This window comes from Meriones unguiculatus, chromosome 1 (assembly GCF_030254825.1).
Source record: "Meriones unguiculatus strain TT.TT164.6M chromosome 1, Bangor_MerUng_6.1, whole genome shotgun sequence".
Taxonomy (NCBI): Eukaryota; Metazoa; Chordata; class Mammalia; order Rodentia; family Muridae; genus Meriones; species Meriones unguiculatus.
Window position 1 is genome coordinate 80,188,370 of NC_083349.1, and position 25,267 is coordinate 80,213,636.

The 25,267-nt window shown below is 48.3% G+C and overlaps 1 protein-coding gene across 6 annotated transcripts; it reads right to left on the reverse strand.

The window, feature by feature from the left end:
- Nucleotides 1-915: 915 nt before the first annotated feature.
- On the reverse strand, nucleotides 916-23,805 carry Adar (adenosine deaminase RNA specific). 6 transcript variants are annotated; one of them, XM_060392186.1, is made up of 16 exons: nucleotides 23,655-23,730; nucleotides 21,819-21,888; nucleotides 19,014-20,436; nucleotides 16,126-16,309; nucleotides 14,977-15,125; nucleotides 14,292-14,430; nucleotides 13,986-14,170; nucleotides 8,643-8,790; nucleotides 8,210-8,381; nucleotides 7,604-7,697; nucleotides 6,964-7,086; nucleotides 6,606-6,739; nucleotides 4,588-4,770; nucleotides 4,035-4,147; nucleotides 3,622-3,749; nucleotides 916-3,444 (listed from the first exon to the last, which is right to left on the reverse strand). In XM_060392186.1, the coding sequence occupies exons 2-16, from the start codon at nucleotides 21,868-21,870 to the stop codon at nucleotides 3,198-3,200; spliced, it is 3,474 nt and encodes a 1,157-aa protein (XP_060248169.1). In that variant the 5' UTR covers nucleotides 21,871-21,888; nucleotides 23,655-23,730; the 3' UTR covers nucleotides 916-3,197. The 6 variants fall into 6 exon arrangements, with proteins under 6 accessions (XP_060248169.1, XP_060248173.1, XP_021514378.2 ...); XM_060392190.1 differs by lacking the exon at nucleotides 21,819-21,888 and adding an exon at nucleotides 21,098-21,191 and having other exon boundaries at nucleotides 8,565-8,790; nucleotides 23,655-23,702; XM_021658703.2 differs by lacking the exon at nucleotides 21,819-21,888 and having other exon boundaries at nucleotides 23,655-23,805.
- Between the last annotated feature and the right edge of the window lie 1,462 nt (nucleotides 23,806-25,267).

Here is a 25,267-nt window from a genome sequence, read left to right on the forward strand (position 1 = left end):
TATCGATGGAAAAGAAATGGCAGGTGGCTGGGCCAGCAGGGGCAGGGTGGGCTGGGGCTTTTCCTCCAGCCCATGCCCTAAAATATCTAGACTTCATTCAGCTGGCAGACTCCCAGAGCACAGACTTGATCTGTGCTCAAATCCTGGGATCAGGGTGAAATTGTGGGTGACCCTTTCCGGGCCTTCACCGAGGCGTTAAGGAAACTGGCTATCTTTAAATTTGGGGGCCTGGCATCGATTGAATCCACTTGCTCATGCTACTCTGTCCTGAGCAAAACTCCTAGCCCACAAAGCCAGCTACATTCTCAGACTGGAACACTCCATTTCCTCACATGTGGACCTAGTGGCTGCATGAGGACAGAGGCACTTGAGACCCCAGGACAGCAGGAGCTGTCACCTTGACCTGCCTTTAAAATTGCTCAGTTCCCTGAGCACTGCATTTAAATACTACAGGACCTAGTTTAAGAATTGTGTCCCCAAATATGTCACTGGGTCCTCTGACTTCAGTCCTCCCATCTGTCTAAAAGACACCGAAGGAACTTAGAGGGAGATTGGGATGCCATTCACGAAGTTAAAAGGTGCGCCTGCATGGTCCCAACTGCAGCTTCCTTCCAAAGGCACCCACAGGCACAGGAAAGGCGGAAGCTTGTGGGGAGACAGACACAGTGAGGTATCTCCAGTGCTTGTCTCATTTGGGGCTTTAAAATCCTATAAACCCCCCACCCCACAAACAAATGAGTGGGCTCAGAAGGGAAAAGGTGTTTGGAAGCAGGGAAAGCACTGAGCATGTGGCTGGAGTGCCCTGCCCACTACCCACCCAGTCAGGCTGTCACAGTGATGTGGCTGTGGCCAGAGAAGTGTCTCAGGTCCCTCTGCTCCCAATATCACCTCCCCGAAGCAACTAAGACATGAAACTTTCTAATAGTCCTGACATGTCATTGTTTTTATTTCTGGGGAATGTATACTGTCACTTGTTAAGGGACACAGAAGGGCCTGCACCCATCTCAGCACCAAGGCTCTGCCTGGGCTCTTTCCCACTCTGATCTTGGAGTCGCTGCTAAAACCACAAGGTCAACCAACTCCCTTCAACTTGAGTACAGGAAAGTTTTAAGCACTGACAATTCTTACACGTTGATTATTCAAAGAATGCAAAACAGCCACAGTTCAGACAATTAACTACAGAAATTAAGAAATGGTATGGAAGGAGGCCAGCTTCTTAAAATAAAGATCACACAAACAAGTGAAGAAAACACCGTGGAAGCTCTGCCCTCTGCCCAATGGGGCCTGGGGCAGGGGTGGGTATCCTGGTGGCTTACTTCAGCAAGCCCACAGAACAGAGGGATGCCTTGCTCCCCTCCATCTGCAGAAGCCCAGAACCAAGTTTGCTAGGCAGGATCTTCCAGGATGGGGTGTGTGTGCTCTGATCTGGAGAACCCAGTGTGCCTGGCTGAGGAAATGGCTGCTGAGTCAGCACTGCCAAGTGAATACCCAGGCGCCACAGGAATCAACGGAGAAGAGACTCTGGCCTTCAGTGCCCAGGGTAAGTGCTTCCTGCCCAGGCCTGGAAGCCACAGTGGCTCTGCTTCAGCTGCAGGTGCCAGGTTAGAACATGTCTCCAGCCGGCAGAAACATGGTGCCACTTTCAAAATCTGGAGGCAGACCCTCACTTCCGCAGACATTGGCAGTTCCACTGGATGATTTGGTGTTGTGCAAAGATATCCCCAGTGTATTGTTAAGACATAGGTTCTTGCGTTGGCCAGGTCTGCTCAGAGGTTGAGGAGACAGTAGCCTTTAGAAATCAAAGTGCAAATGTGATGTCTGCTGTTGACAGTGGGCCAGGGGGTGGCGAGTGCAGGAAACCACTGAACACACTGTCACAGCTATTCCCCGATGGAGCTGCACCATTCAGAGGGGCAGAATGGAGCAGGGTCTAGCTGTCTGGTTGACTTCCTGCTGGAGCCAGACTCCACAGAGGCTAAGTTTCCCGCATATCCATAAGCCAATGTTGGGAGGAGAGTTGTCAGAGGCTAGCCTGCACGATCACCGACAACACTGTTGTACATACAGTAAGATTTCCAAAGAGGCAGGGCAGGAGATCCCAGTGCCTTGTGCCCTGCCCACGAACCAGCTCCTGAAACTATCTGCTAAAATCAAAGTACATTCATTCATGAAAAAATAGATTTGCATTTCAAGTCTGTGATGCAGTTCTGGCTTCTTAGAAACATTAATTTTATACAAAGCTTTGTCAACTTCTGCTGGCATCAGTGCCAGCAGAATCCCAAGTGATCAAAGTGTCACCAACACACTTGCCTTCACTCTTGCTCAGTCTGGACTACGATGATCTGCCCTCCAGGACTTGTCCTTGCCTTTTCACGAACAGCTGGGGCCTGTGCCGTGTTGACAGAGCAGCCTCTGGGAATGCTTTACAGAGGGGCAGATGTGGAGTGTGGCTACATGCCAAGGAGTGTTGGTGATCCCTGTTTGTGCTCTATAGTCCCCACTGGGGGACCAGCTCGGCTTGGACACCCTCCCCAGTCCCACTGGCTGGTTCTCAACTTCCCAGGAAGGAAAGTTTCTTGGCTGGCCAGCGCTGCCTGTTACTGTTACCCACCCGCAATTTACCACATTCCCGTTGCCCTATAATCCCTGACCAGTTTCAACTCCTGTCCTTGTAAACATTTCATCAATCCTTTATGTTCACCTCTACCCTCTGGGGTGGGTAAAGATAAGTCTCCTCACGGGAAGGCAGGGGGCAGAGCAGGGGCCCGAACATCTACAGGTGACATCATTAGTCCCTGACATGATTTACAGAGAACTGATGGGAATGTAATGAAATCCACAAGAAGCCTGGATAGCAAAGGAAAAGGAGATGAAAAGAATCCTCCAAAAAACTTAAACCGGAGGGGCCTGGGCTCCACGTGACCACGTCTATGCTACATGTGGAATGGTAGTGTTTCCTCTTCCTTTAACCTCTGACTCTTCCCTTGGGAAAAGAGGAGGGGGCTTGGCCAGACCCCACCTCCAAATTCCAAAGCAAGCAGGATAAATGGGAACCAAAGTTCTTGGTACCATCTATTAAGGTTCCTCCGTTAAAAAAAGGGGGTTGGGTGGGTTAAAAAAAAAGCCCCTAAACTCCGGCCCAACATGATGAGGAATGCATGCCCTCTCTCTGAGCCCATGGGAAACACACTCCACTGTCAGTCATTGGGTACTGGACAAAGATAGAAGTTCTTCTCCTCCTGGGGCTTGCTGATCCAGTTCCCATAGCCCATGTCCCTCAGGCTCTTCTTGAAGTAGTTCTTGGCTAACTCATAGTCTCGAGCAGCTTTCTTGGCCTCACCGTAGGAGAGCTGAAGTAAATCTTTTCGGGCACGGAAGGAGCAGAGCTTCTTAAACTGAAGGAAAATGTTCTTCTTGGACACCCGAGACAACTCCTTCCCCGGCCTGCACAAACAAAGGCACCCATTACTCATCTGGGAGCAGGTGAGGTGGGAACTAAGGTGTGAATTTTACACAAGGTGGATGGCCCTTAGACTCTGGAGACCAGCTGGCAGGGGCCTGCCCTTCTGAGTCTGGCAGCAAGCCCAGCTGGACCTCTCATGTGCCCTTCCCGCTCCTTACCCATCCACAGTGCCTCTGGTGCCATCCAGGATCTCGAGGTTGTAGCCATCAGCCAAGCACCAGTTGACACTTGTCTCCTTGGTCTTTCCGGATTGCCTTTTGGAATCATACACACTGACTCGGCCAACCTAGGAGTCCACAGAGGGATGAAAAAAGGGAAGCCTTTCAGAGCAAAGGTTTGGGAGAGGAGATGTAGGTCTCCTGGGTAAGGGGTATGAGGCCCTCATCTTCCCCCCTGAGTTACACTGACTTAACCATGATTCAGATTTGATTCTGACTCAGAATTTAAGCCCAGATACCTGAAGGGAGGGAAAGCTTGCTCTGAGCCCAGGAAATGTTTCCCTTTCTACAGTACGTAGCTTTGCCTAAGAAGGAGGTATAGGTCAAGGGCAAATAGAACAGGGTAATAGCACCTTGGGGTGATTGACAATAAAGGGATAGCGTAGTCCATCCTCGAATGCCTTCCCATCTCTGGTCACTCGGCAGCAAATAGCACGAGTCAGATGCCCTTGGCTGAAAAGGTAACCTGGGTGAAAACAGAAGCAAGTTTACACCTGGGTCTGCAGCAAGTGCTACCAAGAGGCAGAGGCACACTAGGAGCTGGAAGATTTTCTGTCATCAGAACAGAAAAACAGTTCTTCTGCTAGGAAGCACCTGACTGTGGCCACACAGGCCATCAAATCCCTATGCACAGAACACATGGTTCTCGGTAAGGCAGCGGCTGCTGAGAAGGCGACATCAACAATGGGGCTTCAAGTGGTTTTGTGGCAGCCTGAGAGCTGTCTGCCAGTCTTTCCTTACCTGCACCCACCTGCCCTGGCAGAGCACACTAGGTGCTTAGACTGTGATCCTAAGGTGCTTGCTTGGGAAGGGAGAGTCACAGTAATAGGGGACAGCGTGGACTACAGCTTGCCAGGATCGGAGCGGAGGACAGGTGGGTTCCAGCTCCCAAATGAGGTCCCTTACCTAACGTTACAGATTTCAGGTACACCGGCTGTAGGAAGTGAGTCAACAGTGCCCCTTGCAGGCCCAGCACATTCCAGCGTAGAATTTTGTCACTACAGGACATGGTACGGAGTCTTTCCCCAAGCCGGATGCCATCCCACGTGGGTACAATGTCACTCGACTCCACAGGAATTGTGCCTTCCCCTGCATGAGAAAGTTGGACCAATGAAGGCCACTGGACCAAAACACATCCTGGGCATACTATGTGTACTCCTGAGGTATGGGCTGTTGGATGCTTATTTTATAGCACCTACTACATGCCCAGTACAGCTCTTGGTAGTGAGAATGATGGGCAGAACCCTAGACTTTGCTTCTTGCCATGTTTATGGGATGAAAGGAGAGAAAGGGAGAAAAACACTAAACCAGCAAACCAACTCTACTCAAGCCCTGGATGTTTGCAGTGCTCAGGCGATTTTAAAGGAGCAGACATTGGAAGGGCAGAAGAGTCAGGCGAGCTCAGACAAGGGGAAAAAAGCAGCTCTAATGAGTGCTGCAGATACAGGAGAGCAAAAGCAAAGGACCTAAGGCAGCAAGGGGTCTGGTGTTTCAGGGAACACAGAGCAGGTGCAACTGTGGCAGCTGGCTGAGGGGACAGTGTGGGTGAGGCTGGGGGCCTTCACCTTTGTAGAGTGCAGTGGGGAGACACATCCACGCAGCTACACTTCCAGCCCTAGTCTGGTTATAGTCACTCAGGGTGTGCAGCACGCATGTGCAGCAGAGGTGTGGGTGTACTTGTGAGTGTGCTCTATTGTTCGTGTACATGCAAGTACATGTGCAAATGTGTGGGTGCATGTGCAGGCAAAGGCTGATGTTGGCTGTCTTCTCTTTCTCTGATCTCCACCTTAGTTTTGAGGCATGGTCTCTGAACCTGAAGTGCATTCACTTGACTAGGCCTACTACTCCTGCCTTCAAGCCCCCAGAACTGCGACTATAGGCTGCCACAGTCGGGTTCTGGGGATCAGAATTCAGGTCCTTGTGCTACTGCATGGCAAACACTTCACTACCTGGGACATCTCCCAGTTCTTGTCTTGTTGTTTTGGTTTTTTTTTTTTGGAGACACTTTTGCTATATAACCCAAGTACAAATGTTTGATCCTCCAGCCTTGGCCTTCCAAGTCTGGGAGTGTGCCACATGCCTGGCTGGTTTTGTTTTGCTTTAGAACAGCTGTATGGGGGCTACATTCATAAATTACAGCACCCAATCCATCCACTTCAAACACACAACACATCATTCAAGCTGGCTTTGTAGCACCGTATTACCTCACAAAGAAGCCGTTTACACTAGGAAGCCCCTTGCCTGATGACTTCTGTGTAGGTGGATCTGTCTCTGCTCTGCCCCTTTCAGACATGGAATCACACGACACATGTTCTTTTGTGACTTATTTTTCAGCTAGCATGTTTTCATGCCATGGCAGGTCCCAGGACTTTACTCCTTTCTATGGCAGATAATAACCCATTGTCTGGACATAGCATGTTTTATTTATCTGTTTACCTGTGTTCTTTCACCCTGGCCACTGTAACTCATACCACCGAAAGTACTGATGTCCATGTGTTTCTGCGAACACACACCATCACTGCTTAGGCGACCATCTAAGAGTGGATTTGTGTGGTGACTGTGTTCACACTTAAGACTGTTTAGCAGGAGAAAGGACTGGAGTAATGTCTGAGGACCATCTGGATGGCACTGAAGTGTGACGGATAGGAGTGGTGTGAGGAGACAATGGACAATAGAAGAAAGAGAACGCTGGAGGGCAGGGCACAGCCACAGCAGGACAATTTGCAGCCCAGTCGACCCCATCAGTTCTGTTTATTTCTGCACACCTTATCCCATGACCATAGCACAGACTGTGGCTCTCATTTTATTTTGAGCTAGTCTCTCCCTTGAGCTCCATGGGATGCTCAGCTTTCCCAGGCTCCAGGCCTCAGAGAACCTGATCCCATCACAGCCTTTAAGCAGCAGGAGGTCCACCTATCACTCACCGTTCTCCACCTTGGTGCGAAGCTTGCCTTGCTTGGGATTCTCAAAGACAGGGTAGTGGCGCCAATCTGTGCTCTCCACAGCGCGGTCACTGCAGGATTTGTCAAAGAGGGCTCCATCTCCACACGGGGCCGTGCTACCAAATAATAGCATCGGTCAGGGCTTTCCCTATGGATCTCCCTCCAACCTCACGGGTCTTGAAACCATTTGTCACCAAAGCCAGGGACATTTTCTTAAACCTATATGGAGACTGGGTAGCAGGAATGCCTCTGCCCCTTGGACACACAGCAGACAGGGTTAAGTACAAGGTCAGGGTTAGGAGCCAGAAGAACACATGGACAGCCAAGACAGGGTACAGACCTGATATAGAGGTGAAAAGAAATCGTCTTTTTGATCTGGAGCTTTTCTCCTCCCCTGGCAAGCTCAAATATGCTGTTCTTGGCAGTGTGCTGGTTGTACTTCATCAGCTCACTGTAGAGAAACCTGCCAGAGGAGAGCTGGCTAGGAACAGCAGCAGCTGACCACACCTCTACACTCTGCCCTCAGTTTGGGCAGAGGTAAGGAAAGGCCCCATGGTACACAGCTTTCAGCTTCTCAGGAGGAAGAGGGGCTGGGAAGTTCTCCATGAGGGACCTCTGCATCTCATAAACAGTAGCTAGCCACACAGGATTCCAGGCATAAGAAACTGACTCAAGGCCTCGCAGGGTTGGCTGCTGCTTCTCCCTGACTCTTGCCCTTCGTCAACTGAAGGTAACCCAGAGAAGCAAACTGGCAGGGACAGAGGCTGTGTATAGGTTCTCACATTGAGGGAAAGTGGCTTCATTCCCAAGGCCTAAGAACTCACAGGTCACTTTGTTTTGAAAAGATGCAGCCAGGTCACTTACTGCAAATGACAGGCCCAACAGACTGCTGCTGATTTGCTGGGTTTTCAGGGAGGTGAATGGACTGGGGGTTGGAAGGGTCCCAAGATGGGCCAAATGGGTGTGCCTATCTTGCTTACCTGATGAAGCCTCTCCGGGAGATGATTTCTGCATGGCAGTCATTGACTGTCTCTCCCTTCAGGCTGAGAGAGTCCCCTTTCACACAGCGATTCCCTGGGAAGGTATCAAAACAAAACTGGGGTAATCAAAGTGCTGATAAAGCAGAAATGGTCCTGAGTGGACAGATCCTGGGCCCTGTTTTGTTTAGATCAGGGAGAGAGGCCTCATCCCTGTCAGTATAACATAATCTCAGCACCAGAAAGGCTGAAGCAGGAGGACAGGCCATTTGAGGCTAGCCTGGGCCACGGTGAGATGCTGCCTCAAAAGAAAACAAAATCCCCAAGCCAAACATTCAATCTGAGCTGACTGCAGCTAAAATGAACAGAAATCAGTCCTCCTTAACTGAAATGCTGAGGGACAGAATCTCAGACATCAAAGGCTCTGGAATATTTATGTGGTATTTACCTGGTAAGCAGTTGACTAAAAAACCTTAACAGCTCCAACTCCAAAATGTTCTGAGCATCATGTAAGGAACTTTGCAGACACTCAGCCTGCACTGCCCTGGCCTTATAGACTTGCTCAGAATGACTCCAGAGAGGGCAATGTCTCAGGGAACACTAACTCACCTGTCCCCAAACTGACGACCACACCCATGTCCTCAGCATCTCTCTTCATAATAATGGCAGCCAGGATCTTGCGGCCGAGCAGTGAGGGTTGGAAACTGTTAGTAAGGGCATTAAAGCACCTATGGCTCAGCATAGCCATCTGGTCATGGAAGGTGCTGCCGGTGAGAGGAAGCTGTGGGGACAGGAGCAGTGTCGGGACCACAGAGCCCTGCCTGCATCCACATCCCACAAGTAGCATCCCAGACATGCACTCTACTGAGACCAAGATTGAAGCCTAGGGATAATTACGTAAAAGTAAATAGCAAGCAGAACCCCATCACGCCCAAAAAGAAGCACCAAAAGCAGATGTCTTAACTGTCTTTGGATGCGCATCTGGGGACCTGGAAAGGAGGAGCATAGTTCTTCTGAGACTGGCCCCTGTTACTGGGGTTACCTCTGCAAAACCCAACTGCTCTGCCTTCTCACTCTCCCCGATCAAGACACGGAGGGCTGCGTCCGCTGCATCTTGCTTGCCTTGTTTCTTGCTGTGTGCACACACGGCTGGAAACCAGCGGCCTCCAACTTTTGCTTGGTAAACAAACCTTTGGGATGAGAATGAGAGTGAAGATGAGTGGGCCCTGATGGCCCTCAATGGTGGCTTCCGGGAGGGTGAATTTTGCTTAGTGTGAGGCTGCTCTTATAAACACAAGGACCTGCTGGTCTCACTGGAGGCACTTCCTAGACTTTGGTCATTCACGAATTAATGTTTTTTTTTCCCCATCCAGATGTCAGTTCCACTATTTCATATTATTTTCCTCTAAACATCAGAACTATAAACATATTTTAAAAGTAAATTTCACTTCATTATCATAGATGGGAAAATACTTCCCATAAATTGTGACTATACAACTCATACAATCATATTAAACTCTGTCTAGACACTGTTACCTGCAAAGCCTCTGAGCTACTGCTTATTAAAAGGCAAGATGAGAACATACTGAAAAGGTTTCCCTCTGGGCTGAGAAGCTCAGCTGGTGAAGTGCTTGCCTTGCAAGCACAAGGACCTGAGTTCTATTCCCAGAACCCCATCACCACCACCACTACCCACCACCCACCACCCACCACCACCACCATCACCCACCATCCACCACACACAAAAAAAGTCTGGCTTGGTGCTACAACTCCATCTTGGATCCCTGGGGCTTGCTGACTAGATAACACAGTTTATCAGTAAGCTCCAAGCCAAATGAGAGATCCTGTCTCCAAATTTAAAAACAAACAAAAAGTAAAAACAAAACAAACAAACAAACAGATGGTGACTGAGGAATGACATTTGCACCCCACTCCCACACAAATAAAAAAGGTTTCTTCTCAAGTAAAAATGGAGGAATAACTGTCTTTGCCACATACCAGGTATTTGGCACTCTCAGATCCCCTAACTTCAAGACTGGGACCTCCTGGAGGCCAAGCAAGTGTCTTACTACTGTGCTGTATTCCTGTCTGATATTTTTGTTTTGTTTTTTAAAAAATATTATTAATTTCCATGTACATGTGTGTAAGTCTGTATATGTGCATGTGCCGAAGTTAGGGCATCCTAACCTCATGGAGCTAGTTACAAGCAGTTGCAAGCTGCTTGATGTAGGTGCTGGGAATTGAACTCAAGTGCTCTGCAGGGACAATACATGTTCTTAACCACTGAGCCATCTCTCCAGCATCCCCCCTTTTTGTTTGTTTGTTTGTTTGTTTTTTGAGACAGGGTTTCTCTGTACAGCCTTGCTGCCCTCCATTTGCTTTGTAGACCAGGCTGGACTCACAGATATCCCCTACTCTGTCTCCCCAAGTGCTGAGATGACAGGGGTGCGCTACCTCACCCAGCTCACTATCTGATCTTTAGAGCATCCAATTTTGTTTCCTTGTATTCGTCCTGACAACCTTGGGAAGGTAATTGCAACAAGGTCTGCCTGAGGCCAGGAAGCCAAGCTTTCCCAAGCTTTCCAGCAGGCTTGAGATGGCCATGGGAGAGTGGGGGAAAGGGGAAGAAATGGACCATGGGCTCTGAAGTAGGGAAGGGCCCCCACTGTTCCTAGGGCAGGTTCCCACCAATCCTGATGGAAGCCAGAGCACAACAGCTTGGAAACCTACCAGCTTTCTGGAATCCTAGCCAGATCCTGCAGCAGACTTAGTTCAGGGTAATTCACTGGTGCTTAGGACCCAGCCCAGACTCTGCCACCCACACAGAATGCTACTGCCCTTCCGTTACTAAGTAACTGAATGCCTCCTTTCCTCTCTTTGTCCATGCTGGCAGGTCCCTCTTGTCAGTGGGCAAAATTCAGACTCACAGTGAGGGCTTCAGGAAAAGGCCTGGGTGAGTAGGGTAACTGGTTGTGGAGCCTCGCCTCCGGAGACCAGGACTTTGTGATCATTCTGTCTTTGGAAAGGATGACTGACCCCTTGTACAGATAACGTTCATGTATGTATGTGATTAAGCTTGTTAATTATGAGAGTAAAATCCTTTAGAGCTGTACTTTCTAATAAGGAAGCTACAAGCCACACAAGGCTACTAAATGTTAAGAGTTAAAAGCTCATGTCTGACTAATTCAGACCTAGTCACTCTAGCTACATTTCCAGTCCTCAATGACTACACTCTGCCAATGCACAGCCTTTTCAGCAGAGGACTTTATTTTATTTTTATTGTGTATGTGCAGTGCCTTGGAAGGCCAGAGCGGATGCTGGATACCTGGGAGGTGGAGTAACAGGTGGTTCTGAGCTGCCTTGAGGGAGCAGGGAACTAAACTGGGCACTAGAGTACTCAGTGGAAGCAGACTCTCAACTGCTCAGCCATCGACCCAGCCCTCAGAGGGAGTCCTTTTGAGATGCCTGGTGTCTAAAGGAGCAGAGAGATGGGGTAGAGCCTAGAGGGGAAACAAGGTCAAGATAAGGTCTCTTGAAGATGGGTTAAGGGTTTGTGTACAGGCGGAGACAATAAGCCAAGGCAGGTTGCAAGGGAGAGGCAAAGAGGAAAAAGAAGGAAGGAAACAATCAACCCTCAAATACATAAGGGAGGGGACCAGGCCCTGGGCTAGGAGGAAAGAGGCTCCCTTCATCCTTCCCAATAGATGCAAGGCATGCAGGTGGCTCGGTCTGGGGAAGATCAAGTTTTTCCTGTTTTCTGAAGTGGGAAGTAAAATTATCAGTTGAGAGTTAACAGTGATTTTTGTGGAAATCTGAGGTAAATGTCTGGAAGAGTTCTCTCAAAGTGAAAAACAAAGTTCAGCAGAAAAGTGCTGATAGATGTCAAGATTGTGGTGCTGCACCTGAGCCTTTAGTGACTTCCCACTGCTTTTACGGTAAAGCACTAACAACACGGCAGGCCCTGTGGGCAGCCCAAGCGCCTCGGACAAACAGCTGCTATCAGGCTTGCCCTACCCCTGCTCACCCACCAAACCATCTCAGCCCCTTTACCAGCTCTGTCCCCCACAGGAGATACACAGTTGTCCCTTGGTGTCCATGGGAGTGGTTATAGGATTCCCCAAGGACAGAGGAATCACAGAACACTCAAGTTCTTGATATAAAATGGCATGGTGTTTGCAGATAAGCCATGAATGTTCTGCTGTATGCCTACATCATCTCTAGCTACTTACGATGCACAACACGGTGGAAGCAGTGTGTAAGGAGCTGTTGCCTTAGCTGGTTCAGGGAGTAAAAAGTCCCTGCTTGTGTTCAGTGCAGCACAACTATGTGCGTGAGGTGATGCTGAGGAGTATATCCAGATGCAATCAAAAGGAAATTTAGTCCCCACTTGGTTAAGTCAATGGTTGCAGTTCTAGTAGATGCAGGCCGCCTTGTCCTCTGTCCTGAAGCCTTTTGCTGTTTCTCAGGCATCACTTCCTGGGAGAAGCCTGCCCCCAACGGAGTTGAGCTGTGTCACAACAGAGCTTTACTTACGGAGGTTAGCCCTTCCACAAGACTTAGTGAATGTGACCTCACACTTCCTTAGTGACTACAGGCTCTGACCCTGATAAAGAGCTCTGCACACAGTGTTAAGAGTGCTATCTAGTACCTTTTCATCTACTGATAATGTTTCTATCTGTGAACATACAGATGCCACGCTTTGCCTGTTTATTGTTCTCTAGAACCTGTACATGTTAAATAACTTAGTCCTGAGGTGGCTGTGTGTATTTTTTCTTAGGTGGTCCTTTTTACTATGCACCAATTTTCTTACTGTCAAATTCCCAAGACTTTTCCTTTATGACTTTGTTTTGTGGATGATTCCAGAAACATCCCTGCCCTCTAGCTAGTGATTACTGGATTTCATTGATTTCCCATATAAATCTGGATTGTTTGGAATTGCGGTGCAGGAAAAGGGGCAGGCAGAAGCCCACACGAAGCTCTTCTAGGTACTCCCACGTATGCCACTGCTGTGCCTGCACAGCCACCCCCTAGTTCCCACTGTGCTAACTTCTGCTGGATCCCTATGTTCATGACTTCTTTTTCCTAGCTACTTTTTTTTTTTTTTTTGAGGCAGGATCTCTCTACACAGCTCTGGCTGTCCTAGTACTCACTACATAGAAGAGGAGCTCACAGACCCATGCCTCAGTCTCCCGAGTGCTGGGCTTAAAGGCATGCACCACCACACCTGCTCCTTCTTGGCTTATCCTTAAATACTTATTTTTGATAATACTCAGAATCAAGTTTTCTAGTTCCAAAATAAATTTTATTGGTGATTTTTTTTTTTTTTTTTACTAGTGTTTGAAGTTTGAAGTAAGAAGCTTAATTTGGACAGCTATTTTTTAAAAAAGATCTTCATGAAATGGAATGCTTAGTTGAATAATTGTTTAGTTGGTGCAATGCCCTGGGTTTGCTTACTACTCACACATAAATAAAGAACTTTGGCCAACCAGTAGTCCGTCCGCTTTTCCTACCTTCAACTGGTACTAACATCATTTACTCACAAACTTCTACCTAGCAGATCTGTGCTTCCTCATTGGTCTGGCTGTATTGTAGGAGGGTGATTTTTGTCCACTATACTTCCCAGTGGCTTATTGCTAAATGCGGAGAAGTCTGATGAAACTGGATGTGATAGTGCTCATGTATAAACCTAGCACTTGGAAGGAAGGAAGAGAATTCAAGACTAGCCTCTGTTGTATAGTGAGAGTGGATCTAAGAAAAATGAAAGTAAAAACAGAATATAGAGTGATATAGAAGGCTCTCTAAGGGGAGCTGGAGAGATAGCTTAGTGGTTAAGAACACTGGATGCTCTTCTAAAGGATCTGGGTTCAATTCCCAGTATGTATCCACATGGTAATTCACAACCATCTTGTCTGTAACTTGGGTTCTAAGGGACACCCTCTTCTGGCCTCCTCAGGCACTGCATGTACATGGTGACATTCAAGCAAACACATACACGAAATAAAAATAAATAAGTAAGAAGAAAGCAAACTCTCCAAGATAATACTTCTGGGTGAATACCAGGCTGCAGATCAGTGCTTCCAGGGTGAACAAAGCAGGTGCACTTGGCCTATGTTTACAGAAAGTACTTGAAAAGGGACAAAAATTAAACTTTTCTTTCTATACTTTTCAACCACCTGTATGAAACTAAAATTAGCTCATAAAACTAAAAGCTCACACTCACTGAATAGTGACTGGATTCCTAAGATGGCTGATCTTAATGTCGTCATTAGGCTATTCAGACTTCTTGCCTTCCTGTTATCCACAGTTAATATGTACAGCATTTCTTTCTCTGAGGTTACACCCTCCCCCAGTGACACATGGTTGTAGCAAGGACTGAGATACTCACTTGGGTTCGTGAGGAGGTCCAGACTGGTCAATCAGCTTGAATTCTGCAGCAAAGCCATGGGAGCGGGCGTACTCTAATAAGCCGCCTACAGGGTTGGTGTTCAGGTACCTGACGAGCTCACCAATCCTCCTGATCTTGCTGGGAACCACAGAGTCATCGGCTGAGACGGTGTTTGCACCTCCAGACTAAGGGAGGGATTAGCCAGAGAGGAACCAGTGACATGTCAGAAAACTCACAGGGACTCAGACACCCCTACCTGCCCAGGTTGTAAACGATGACCTGTCACTTGAGCAGGACGATGCCCACCTGGTCATCTGCTGAGCTGGCTGCCTCCTCCTGCAGAGCCTTCATGGCTTCCTCTGCAGCCATCTGCTTGGCCACTTTCTTGCTGGGGGCACTCACTGTGGGGAAAGTCTGCGCTCCTACTGCCACACAGTACTGGAACCTTAGGGGAAATGATGGGCAAAGCATAACAACGGCTGGGCTGCGGGATCCACCTCACCTTTGCCAGGCTGCCACTCTCCACTGCTTATAGCTCTTAACACACATCACCTCTAAGTGGTTATTTCGGCCTTGGACAGCCAGTGTCCCCACCCATCTCCTGCCCCCAGTGTCTCCTGACCTGGCTAAGCACTTAACATGCAAGGGCCATTTGAGTCTCACCCCCTTCAGGAAGCCTTCTTTTGAAGAATATGTGCACAGAACCCCCAAGGAGGGAACTGCTAAAGCACACCCAGGTCCTCATCCTCTTTGCCCCAATAGTCACCGTCACACTCTCCACGCTGTGACCCTACCTAGTCCTTGGTCCCTTTGAACTTCTAATCCCAGATTCTCTGCTTCATAGCAGCAGCCAGGCCCTGAAGGCCCCTTTCCAAACTGCAACAGGAGAGACCATACAGAGAAACAACTTCTCATCTCTGAGGCTGCGGGGGGGACTGTGTTTCCTATTCTGGGGAAGACCTCCACAGGAGACACCACACATAAAACATACTTGGGGTCATGGGCAGGGCCTTCTTTGGACAGGAGACGAAATTCACAGGAGTTCCCCAGTTTGTGCATACACTCAAGCAGTGTGGTAACTGGGCTCTTCCCAGAGAATAAGGACGTTGCTGAGGAGCTGGGGGGCTGGGACTCTGCTGACTGAAGAAAAGAGAAGGAGACATCAGAAGACACAACACCGACACAAAGCATACCCTCCTCAGTTCCTCCTAGCAGAGGGAGGTGTGGACCCTGAGGCTTTATCTCCCACTCCTGGCTTGTTGAAACAGTGTCTCCTCAGTGACCCAAGGCCATCCTGCCTCAGCCTACCAAATGCTGTAATCACAGAGTCACCAGATACAGCCAAGAATTTCTTTTAGACAATTAAATGTGAGGAGTGGCCTTCCAAAGGAGAGGCTGTGGGGACAGAAAGGTTTGAGTTACTTGTTAAGAGAGTAGATTAAGGTTTGTGGTGGTTAGTTTAACTGTCAACCTGACACACAAAATCCTAGGAAAGGAGCCCCAGTGAGGAGCTGTCTGTATCAGACTGGCCTGTGGGCACGCATAAGAGATTGTCCCGATTGCTTAGACCTATCCTAAGTGCTGGCAGCCCAGATTAAGGGGCAGTGGAAGCTTTGCTTTTCTGTTTGGCTGGCCTTCACTCTCACTGCGGAGTTCATCTGCACTGCTTCTGCCTCCCTCCCTCATTTTAGAAGCAGCTTCTTTGGGCATAGAGTAGCTCTCTGAGAAGAACAGCTCAGACAGTCAGTGCCAGGTTGGGACAGCCAAGGCACCCAGCCTCAAAGACTCAGCAACTGCTCAGCCTCTCAGCTATGAAATAGGCCTCTTTAGACCACTTGACCATGCTGCGTGCCAATCTAAGAAATCCTCTTTTAATTATCTGTTCTGTAAGTTCTGTTCCTCCAGAGAACCCTGACTAAGATATGGTCCCATCAGCTCTGACATTCTGCAAATACAGTTAGACCAGGGCAAGTTGGGTAGGAGGCTGGCTATGAGGGAAGGGGAAGGAAGAAAGGACATAGGGATAGGTAGGGGTACTCCCTCAGAGGAGTGCTGACTGTCTGAACCAGGACAGCTCCCAGTGTCTGTTAAATCCTGATATACAACAGCCAAGGGTACCTTCCTCAGGGAGATCACCCACCTTCTCTGAGTCTTCTTCCACGGGATACTCCGACAATTCTTCTGGTTGTCCACTGTCTTTGGCCTTGGCTTCCCGAAGCAGAATTGCCATGGCTTTCATTGCTGCATCCTGCTTGGCCACTTTCTTGCTGCCAGCTTCAGCTGCGGGAAACTCTCGACCATTGATGACAACCTGGAATTTAAATCTTGGTGGACAATGATTAGATGTGTGAACAGTAGGTTCACGCAGGGTCATACTTCTGTGCCTTCTAAACCCCACAATGTTCTGCTAGACCAAGTACCTTTCAAGTACCTCTCTACACTGCCTTGGCTGTCCTGAAGCTCAATATATCGACCAGGCTGGCCTTAAACTCAGAGATATTCCTGTCTCTGGCTCCTGAATGCTGGTAATAAAGGTGTGCACCACCACACACAGTGGTATCTTTTTAAAAATCTATTGTGATCGTGCAAACATGTAGAGTCAGAGACGGCCTGGGGGAGCCAGCTCTCTCCTTTTACTACATCGGTTCAGAGGACAGAGCTCAAGTTGTCAAGCTTGGTGGCAAGTGCTTTTACTTCCTGAGCCATTTTGCTGGCCCACAGGGTTTTGTACTGTAGCCCAGGCTGGCCTTGAACTAGACATCCTCGTGCCTCTGCCTCTCAGTGCCAGGGTGGCAGGCGTGTTGGCTATCATTTCTTAATGAAAATAATCAAGTGCATAAACCAGATAGCTGGACAGGCCTTTATGCTAGCACAACTGTGTGGACTGGCCTCCTTCACAGAGGTCCTCAAAGACAAGGAAGAAATCGTAGCACTCTTTTTCACATTTCCCAGACACCCACAGCAGATGCCTGCTTGTGGCAGGGAGCTGGTAGGTGGTAAGAGGGAAGGAACAGGAGGCTGGAGGGGTGAGGAAGGGGTAGATAAAGACCCACCTCTGCTTGCCTGCAGTTTAGGTGGGTAGTGTGTCCCAGGTCACTGTACCAATCTGTCCTCCTCGGAGCGCTTATGCTACAGCTATGTCCCAGGTCTGGGATGAAAGCCACAACATTCTGTCCTAGACCTCTGGCTTTCACCTCAGTATCCTTTGCTCAAGCCTTAAGTTCTTAAATAACTCAGGCTGGATTTTATTTCATTCAGAGAAAGAGGTCAAATCTCTTACTTCCTAGGTATTCAAAAACAAGTGAATATAACATCAGTGTTTATTTTTTTGCTTTGTTTTTCACTTTTCCCCCCTTTTGAGGCAGTCTTACTATATAATGGCCCAAGCTAACCTGACTCTCAGCACTGCCTCAGTCCCCTAAGAACTGGGATTATGGGCATATGACACCACACCCAGCAGCATCTGTGTTTCACAGAACACAGATAAAGTACAAAGAATGATTAATGGCAAAACCCACAGCTTTCTCTCAACTCTCTGGAGGGATGGTGGTGGTAAAAGAAAGAATGCTAGCTAGTCCAAATAGAAACATGTCCTGGCTCTGCCAGTTTGGGGATAGACATAGCCCCTTTAGCAGTTCTCCTGCAGAGTCAAGTTGGTATCATTAAGGAAATTAAAGAAGAAGCAAGGTACTGCTTGGAAAACTCTGCCCCAGGACCCAGCCTGACTGATACCAGTTCTGTACCACTTACCCATGTTTTGGGTCAGTGACATCTGAGCCAACAATGAGCTATGCAGACACCAGCTCTCCCATAAGATTGCATTGCCTTGGGCTTCGATATGGCTCAGTGGGTAAAAGCACCTTGTTGCTCAGGCCTGACAACCTGAACTCAAGCTCTAAAACCCATGACAGAAGGAGAGAGACAGACTAAGGAAAACTGTTCCCTGACCTCACATGAGCACCATGGCACATGCACGTACTTGACAAGGCCTTGTCTTAGCTGCTAAGTACACTCAATGTCCAACAGTGCTGAAATCATCCAACAGTGTCATTACTCAGTGTCATTACTCATTAGATGACGTAGGTTGTATACAAGTTGGAAGTAGCTATCCTCTTCTGTCTCTCTAGCTATAACTTGCTCCTACTCAGCCCCCGTGGCTTCAGCCATCTGACAGACACTTCAGTATCTCCTTCCTCTGTCCACCTAGCTTCTGCAGTCTGTTTCCTGGTGTATGCAATCCCATAGTGCACTGGTTCTCAACCTGGAGGTCACAACCCTTCACAGGCGTGGCAGATAAAATATCCCACATAGCAGATATTTACATTATGATTTATTCATTACAGTAGCAACATTACAGTTATGAAGTAGCAATGAAATACTGTGCTGGTTTGGGGTCCCCGCACATGAGGAACTGTATTAAAGGGTTGCAGTCTTAGGAAGGTTGTGGCCAGCTGTCTGAGAGAAGGTACAACCTCTGACTTCTTGGCTCAGCAGCAACAGCAAGTGCAACTCACCTACCTGTGCAGAAGAGGGTCTAAAACCAGAGGTGCCACCTTGTAAGACTAGCAGGCAGCTCTGTGCACTTGACTCACCCTCTTTTCCCTCCCAGCTGAGGCTGGGGTGGGAATGCACTTGCTGCTGTCTGCCAGCTTAGCCCACCCCAGCCTGCCTGCTCCTACGCTGCTCTTGGAACTTCAGTTTGGTGGTGATGGGGACAGAAGCAATGTGTCACCTCTGGCCTTAGAAGGCAGGTGTGGCTGCACAAGAGCTGGTCATCTCTAAGGAAGTTCATTTCAGCCAAGAGAATCAGCCTCCCTGTGCTCAGCCAGGATTCTGGCTATCCTGAGGTCTAGCATCCCTGATTAGCATTTAGAGAAAGGACCAATCAAGGATGATTTAGTCAAAAGATGGAAAAGAAAGAAGGCAAAGATAGGAGCCACCACAAATACCACGCACAAGTGAGCTGAGACAGGGCAGGAGCCAGGGTCCTGGCTCAACGCTACGCACAATTCTGGGGTGGTAGCTTACCGAGGTTCATGGGACGGTCCACTCTGCTCTATCAGGTTGAAATCACAGGTCTGACTAGTGAACTGAGCATACTCTAACAGCCCGCTGACAGGGTTCTTCAGCTGGCACTCAGTTAGCTTCTTGTAGGGTGAACACCGTGGCAAGGCAGGGCTGTAGAAAGAGGGCATCTCCATGATGGCTCGAAGCTCACCTGGTGCTGTACGGATACTATTCAAGTTATCTGGGATGTCATCTGTAGCCCACTGGCCATTCTCAGAGTCAACATACCCTGTTCTACAGGGGCCATTGTGATAAGCGTGTGGCCTCAGGCTCACTGGTCCTGGTCTAGCCTCATGCCTACTTTCATACTTTACTACAGGCTCCTGCCCATTCTCCACTCTTCTGAGGGTTGCCATGCCACTTGAGGCACCTGACGGGGGTGAGTGGCACATGGGGAATGAGGTGCTTCTAGTGGCCTCTGGGACAGCAGCTGGGACACTCTGTGTGTTCCTCTTGATCTGTAGCCTCTCACGCTTCTTGTCTGTTAAGTACCAGATGGGAGGCGTGGCCCCTTGCCTGTAGACATCACCTTGCCTTTCCAAGTCAATCAGGACTGCATGCACATCTCGGGCCTTGGCGAGGCCAATGTTCTTAGCCAGGTTCAGGGCAGAGGAGTTTGACACATTGAACAGGTAGTCGCAGATTTTCTCCTTGATCTCAGCCATGTCAAAAGGCTCAGAAGGCCCTTCTAAGTCAGAGGCAGGGTCTCTGTACTCACTGTCCAGACCAGGTTCTTCTCCTCGAGGAACTTCTTGGCTACAAGTGTCTGAATTCTCAGCTCTAGAGGGCTGAGTCCAAGTCTGATGCAAGGGCACAAGGCTCCACAAAGGAGGTTTCCCCACTCCTCTATGCAGCTTCCCCTTTCTTTCCAGAGAATACAATATTCGATTGATGTCCTTCTTTGGGACCCTGAGCTCTCTGGCTAATACCTGGGCAGTGGTGGCCTTCCCCTCACCAAGCTCCTCCAGGCGGCTTAGTACTTTCTGCTCTGGATTCTGACTAATGCTCAGCTCCAGGAAGTGTGAACAAAGCCTGTCAGCACTTCTCCATGGCAGACGCCCACTGTGTGGGGAAGGAACTGGGGATCCTATATGGAACCCCTGGCTTCTGAGGGTCACACTCCTGGGGAAACCCCAGATTTCCAGTTGCTTGCCTTGGGCAGGTGGTCCTGGCAACCTTGGCCAATGTCCTGGGAGATATGGCGGCAGTGACTGGCTCTGCTGACCAATCAGGGATGCTTCTGGGAGCCGCCCTTTGAGAAAGTCTATCTGCTGGAGCTGGAAGCTCCTAGGGTGAAATTCGGGCCTGTGTGGCTGTGGACATCTCCACTTGCTATGCTCATAGCTGGGGTCCAAGCAGGGCTGTGTCTGGTGAGGAAACACTCCTGCAGAAGATAACACGGAGGATAATAGAGCTTGAGTTACAGCTAAACATGAACCCTCCCATTTCTGCTGGGGAAGCTGTTCCTGATTTCTAACAGGCAAGGTAGCTGACAAACTGTGGCCTGTGATCTCACTAGGGTGACTTAGCCCACTACTGGCTACTTCTTGGCAGCTCATCAGGGGACACACAGAGGGAGCAAGGCACACAAATTCAGATACCTCAGCAAGACCTCTAGCAACTTAACTCCCTTTCAACAGGGAGTTGAGGGAAGAACAAATATATAAATAAATATTTTCCACTCACCTCCAAATTGCCTTCCTAAAACTAGAAAAACATAGCCAAAAAGTGGCTCAGTGGGTAAGGGGTACTTGCCTGACCTTGAACCTGAATACCCAAGTGATGGAAGAGAACTGACTTTCCTCTGATCACCACTATACAGGATGGCATATGCACCCCATAAACAAGCAAACAATAAATGTGTGTAAAATTAGAAAAATAAGCAAATGGTAATTTAGAAACAAACAAACCCCTGAAAGGGGGGAGAAGAACAGGACTTTGGAGTGTGAGATCAACCTCTCCAATACAGAAAACAGTCTCTAGAACCTTGTCATGTGGATGATCTTAACGAATCTTAAGACAAAATGAAACTAAAATAAGTGTACCTCCTTCTCCCAGCTGAAGGAGGAATGTAACAGCAGGAGTCATCTTCATGCAGTAAAGGACCCTCAAAGATTTATCTGCCAGCCATTACTGACCCTGGAGAACCAGAATTTGGTTATAGGAGAGTTAAGAGTTGTGGTCTAAAAATGGCAGGTGGTCCTCTCTTCAGTTGGCTTACCCTGCCCTGGAAACAGGCACCAGGTGTACTCAACACCTCCAATGGACTTCTTACCTTCCCCAGCTACCTCCAGAGGCAGCATCCATGGACTGCTTCCCACAAACACCCTGCTGGAGCAGTGGTGATGCTGGTAATGGGTGCAGCATTTTGCTTTCCTTCCACGTTTGCAAACTCAGGAGCAAAACAATGTAGTAACATTTCTGATGCATTCACAGCCTTTCTCTGAGTCTCCTGACGGCTATAGGGGAGCCAGGCCCCAGCCTTCTGCTCCCACCCTACAGTGACTGGGGATCTCACCATCCTAATCACTAGTGTGGTATCTGACCATGGGTCCCTTGGTTCCATCTTCACCTTCCAGCCACATGAGGTCTGTCTAGTGATCCTGCCAATGTCACTATGATGTAACTTGGGTCAATGCTAAACCATCAAACCCTGGAACTCTTTTCTGGTACCCAGTAAATATTTTCTACAAGAGGCTACATAGCGCTGAGCAGCACTTACTGAACTAAAGTCTGTATAAACAAGGCCATCTTTACACGCCTTACCCCACAGGACTTGGGACGAGGTGTCACAGTGCAGAATAAGTGGTCCAATCATGCAGCTCACTAATGGGGACTGTGGCAGAGATTTTTGATTAGCTCTTTGAGTGAAATTGGAAAAAAGACACTTTTGTTTCAAAGAGATTAAAACTAGTTTCTAGATATCTTTCTAAAGATTACTTGTTTTATTTTATGTGTGTAAGTGTTTTGCACATGTGTGCCTATTGCCCACAAAGGTCAAAGAACTCCCAGAACTGGACAATGTGACCCAACAGCAGCCACTGTTCTGAACTGCTGAGCATTCTCCAGCCCAAAATAAATTCTTGATTTACATGGCTATTTTCAGTCAAAATCTGGCAAATATGAGTGCCTAGCTACATAATTGTTGAATAAATTGTCATAGACTCACGTTATGGAACATTTGCATTTTGACTACAAAAAACGGGTAGATGTTAAAAGTGAAAGTGGCAGAAGAGTGTAATGTTATACTCTCTTCTGTTAAGAAAAAAAGGAAAGTCCATGAGAGAGAGAGAGCATGTATGCATACACAGTAGAATGAGCACAGAAGAAACAAGACTGTAATGAATTTACTGAGTTATTTTGAGAAGGTGGGACTAGAGGACGAGTTGTCTATTCAGACTTCTTACCCCTAAAAGCCTCCATGAGAACATGAGAACAGCTGCAGACATGAGAACAGCTGCAGACAGTCACTTCATGAGCATTCCTAAACCCCTCAGTCACTGCTTCTCACCTTCAGGCACATCACAGAACAAGTCACCTAACCTTTTGGGGTAGTATATTTGGAGACAGGGTCTCACTATAGCTTTGGCCAGCCTTGAACTCACGGAGATCCACACCTGCCTTTACCTTCTGAGTTCTGGGATTAAAGGTATGTGGCACCATGCCCTGAAAAATTAATAGCTTTAAAAGTGAGTGTGCACATGAGCTCTCTCACACACTCACCTTTAGAACTATAGCACAATAGTAGAGCACTTACTTGCCTATCAAGTGTGAGGCCATGGGTTCATCCCAAATAGCTTAAAATGTGGGGTATAAACCTGGACGGGACATGCCTCCAATCCCACCATTAGCAGGGAAAGACAGGTGGCTCCAGCCAAGACAACATATAAAAACTGTCTTAAAAAAAAAAAAGAAAAAAAAAACAAACCAGCACCATCCAATCAAGATAAAGAACATTCCTACTTAACCAAAGTTTTCTCTTTCCCCTCTGTCTTCAACCTTTCCCCCATTTCCAGTCCTCAGCACCCAAGTATCCGTTTTCTACCCCACTGCTGTCCAGAATGTCACAGTGCTCTACCCAGCACGAACCCTCTGAATCTGAGAATTCTTCTGTACAGAACACTGCAGTTGGGACTCATGTATGGCAGCACAAGATCGTCTCACTTCAGTGCTAAGTAGAACTCTACTGTAGCTTACTTAATAAGCTGTGGGCCGACATCCTTCTTAGTTATAATAAATACAACCGACTCTTCACCCCTACCTCTTGCCAGTTATTTGACAGTAATTTAAATTTCCCAGAAAGTTGAAAGACAACAAAGAGGAAGGGCCCTAAGGTTGCTCATGTGGGCCACGGTGGCTCAACGAGGCATCAGGGCAGAAGGGGAAGGGGTGTCTGCCTCGACCTGGGTCCTCAGACCCAGGTCCATCTTCTCCCCTGTCCATCTTCCATTCCTGAGAATGCTCAAGGAACTAACTGAATACAAAAACTAACTGAATACAAATCCCCAGAAGGGCAGGCAGTTCGGTTTGGGAGGGAGCACACAACCCACGCAATTTAGGCTCCGCGAGCCGGATGCGAAGGTGCAGAGCCCGCGGACTTACCTGCGGGTCCCCTGAACCCCTGAGACATAGTGCCGGCAAGGCCCGCACCTGGGGCGTTAAGATGGCTCCCCAGAGTTCACTTTCGTTTCCTGGAAAGGCTTCCCCGCCCAACAGTTGGACTGGGAGGAGGGGTTTGCTCCCAGTAGCAGCGTAGCATCCCGCCCACTCCATGGGCTGGGCCGACGTAGTCCACGCCCACTTCTCACCACTCCTCCTTCGCTAGCACGGAACTATTCACGGCATTGTCTGAGAGCTGGGGTGTAATTTATTTCCAGGACAAGTTTATTTCTGTTTGCGGTACTTTGGAAAGCTTCACTTGGGCACTCAACAGCACCCTCTCCGTCCTGTGAGGAAGTTCCTTTTCCGGGATTTACAGGTCTGTCCCTAGGGTGACCAATGCTTGGTTCCCACTAGCTTGTCCATCCATCCTGTTGGCCGCTCCAAACTTCATATTTGTGAATAAATTTCCTTCCCAACCTTTGCATAGTCTGTTCTTTGGCCTAGAATGTTCCTCCTTTTCCTTGTTTTTGTTTTTGAGACTTCTAAGGAATTCCACTTCCAGATCCTTAGCACCTAATGTGTTTGTGCGACAGTGTCAGCACCTAGCACATGGTGCTAATAGAAGGCCAGCACGCACAATCTGGGTAAGATGTCCTTCCTATTGGTATAGCTGCCTTCAGTGTGTACCACCATGCCCAGCCTCTTCCATATTTATCCTTGGGCTTTTGTTTCCACCAGAACATCTCCTGTTCCTGAAACATTCATTTTCTAATTCACAGGCCCTTCCCTGGCAATCTGACTTGCTCAGCTAATCTCTGTTTCTGGAGACAGAAGAACCAAGTGTCAGCCAGCTATTTTTACCCTGAGATAGTCTATGGGTGTCAGTACCAGAATCAGATTTGGTTTTGGTTATGTTGTTTGTTTTGAGACATGGTCTCGTGTAGCCCAGGGTCACCTTGAACTACACATACAGTTGAAGCTGACTCTGAGCCCCTATCATCCTGCCTCTCCCTTCCAAGGGCTGCTGCCACCAAGCCAAACTTCCAATTTTTGAAAAAACAGAGATCCTCCAAAAATAGAGGTCTCCAGATACTTTTATTACTGAGTCAGTTTTCCACTAAATGAAAAGATGTCTGTGCCAGGCAATGGTAGCAGCCACACAATAAAGTTATAGTGTCAATGATAATGCCAAAACAATCGTAGAAACAATGGCTAACAGTCCTGTGTAGAGCGTGCTGCACACACACCACTGTACATCTAGTTTCATGAGCAGCCCACACAGTGGCTATCCACCCAGCGGCTCTACATAGTAAGTCCTGTCTGGCACTCCACTACTGTCCTATGCAAGCTAAATCTGGGGGACAGCACTTGATCAACTGCTGGGGTGCCTCTGGCCAGTAGACTCAGTTACTGCCCCACATCTGGTTTCCACTGAGTTAGGACTCAAGCTAAGGGATCCTCATGTAGGCACTGTTTTCAAACTACTTTATTTGGGGTTCCTAAAGCTTCTACCTCCTTCCAATACCCCAACCCTAGGTAGGAGAGAAGGAAGGGAAAGGGGACATAGACCTCTTTAGATTTATTTCCAGCTGGTTAGAATTGTCAGATTCTTT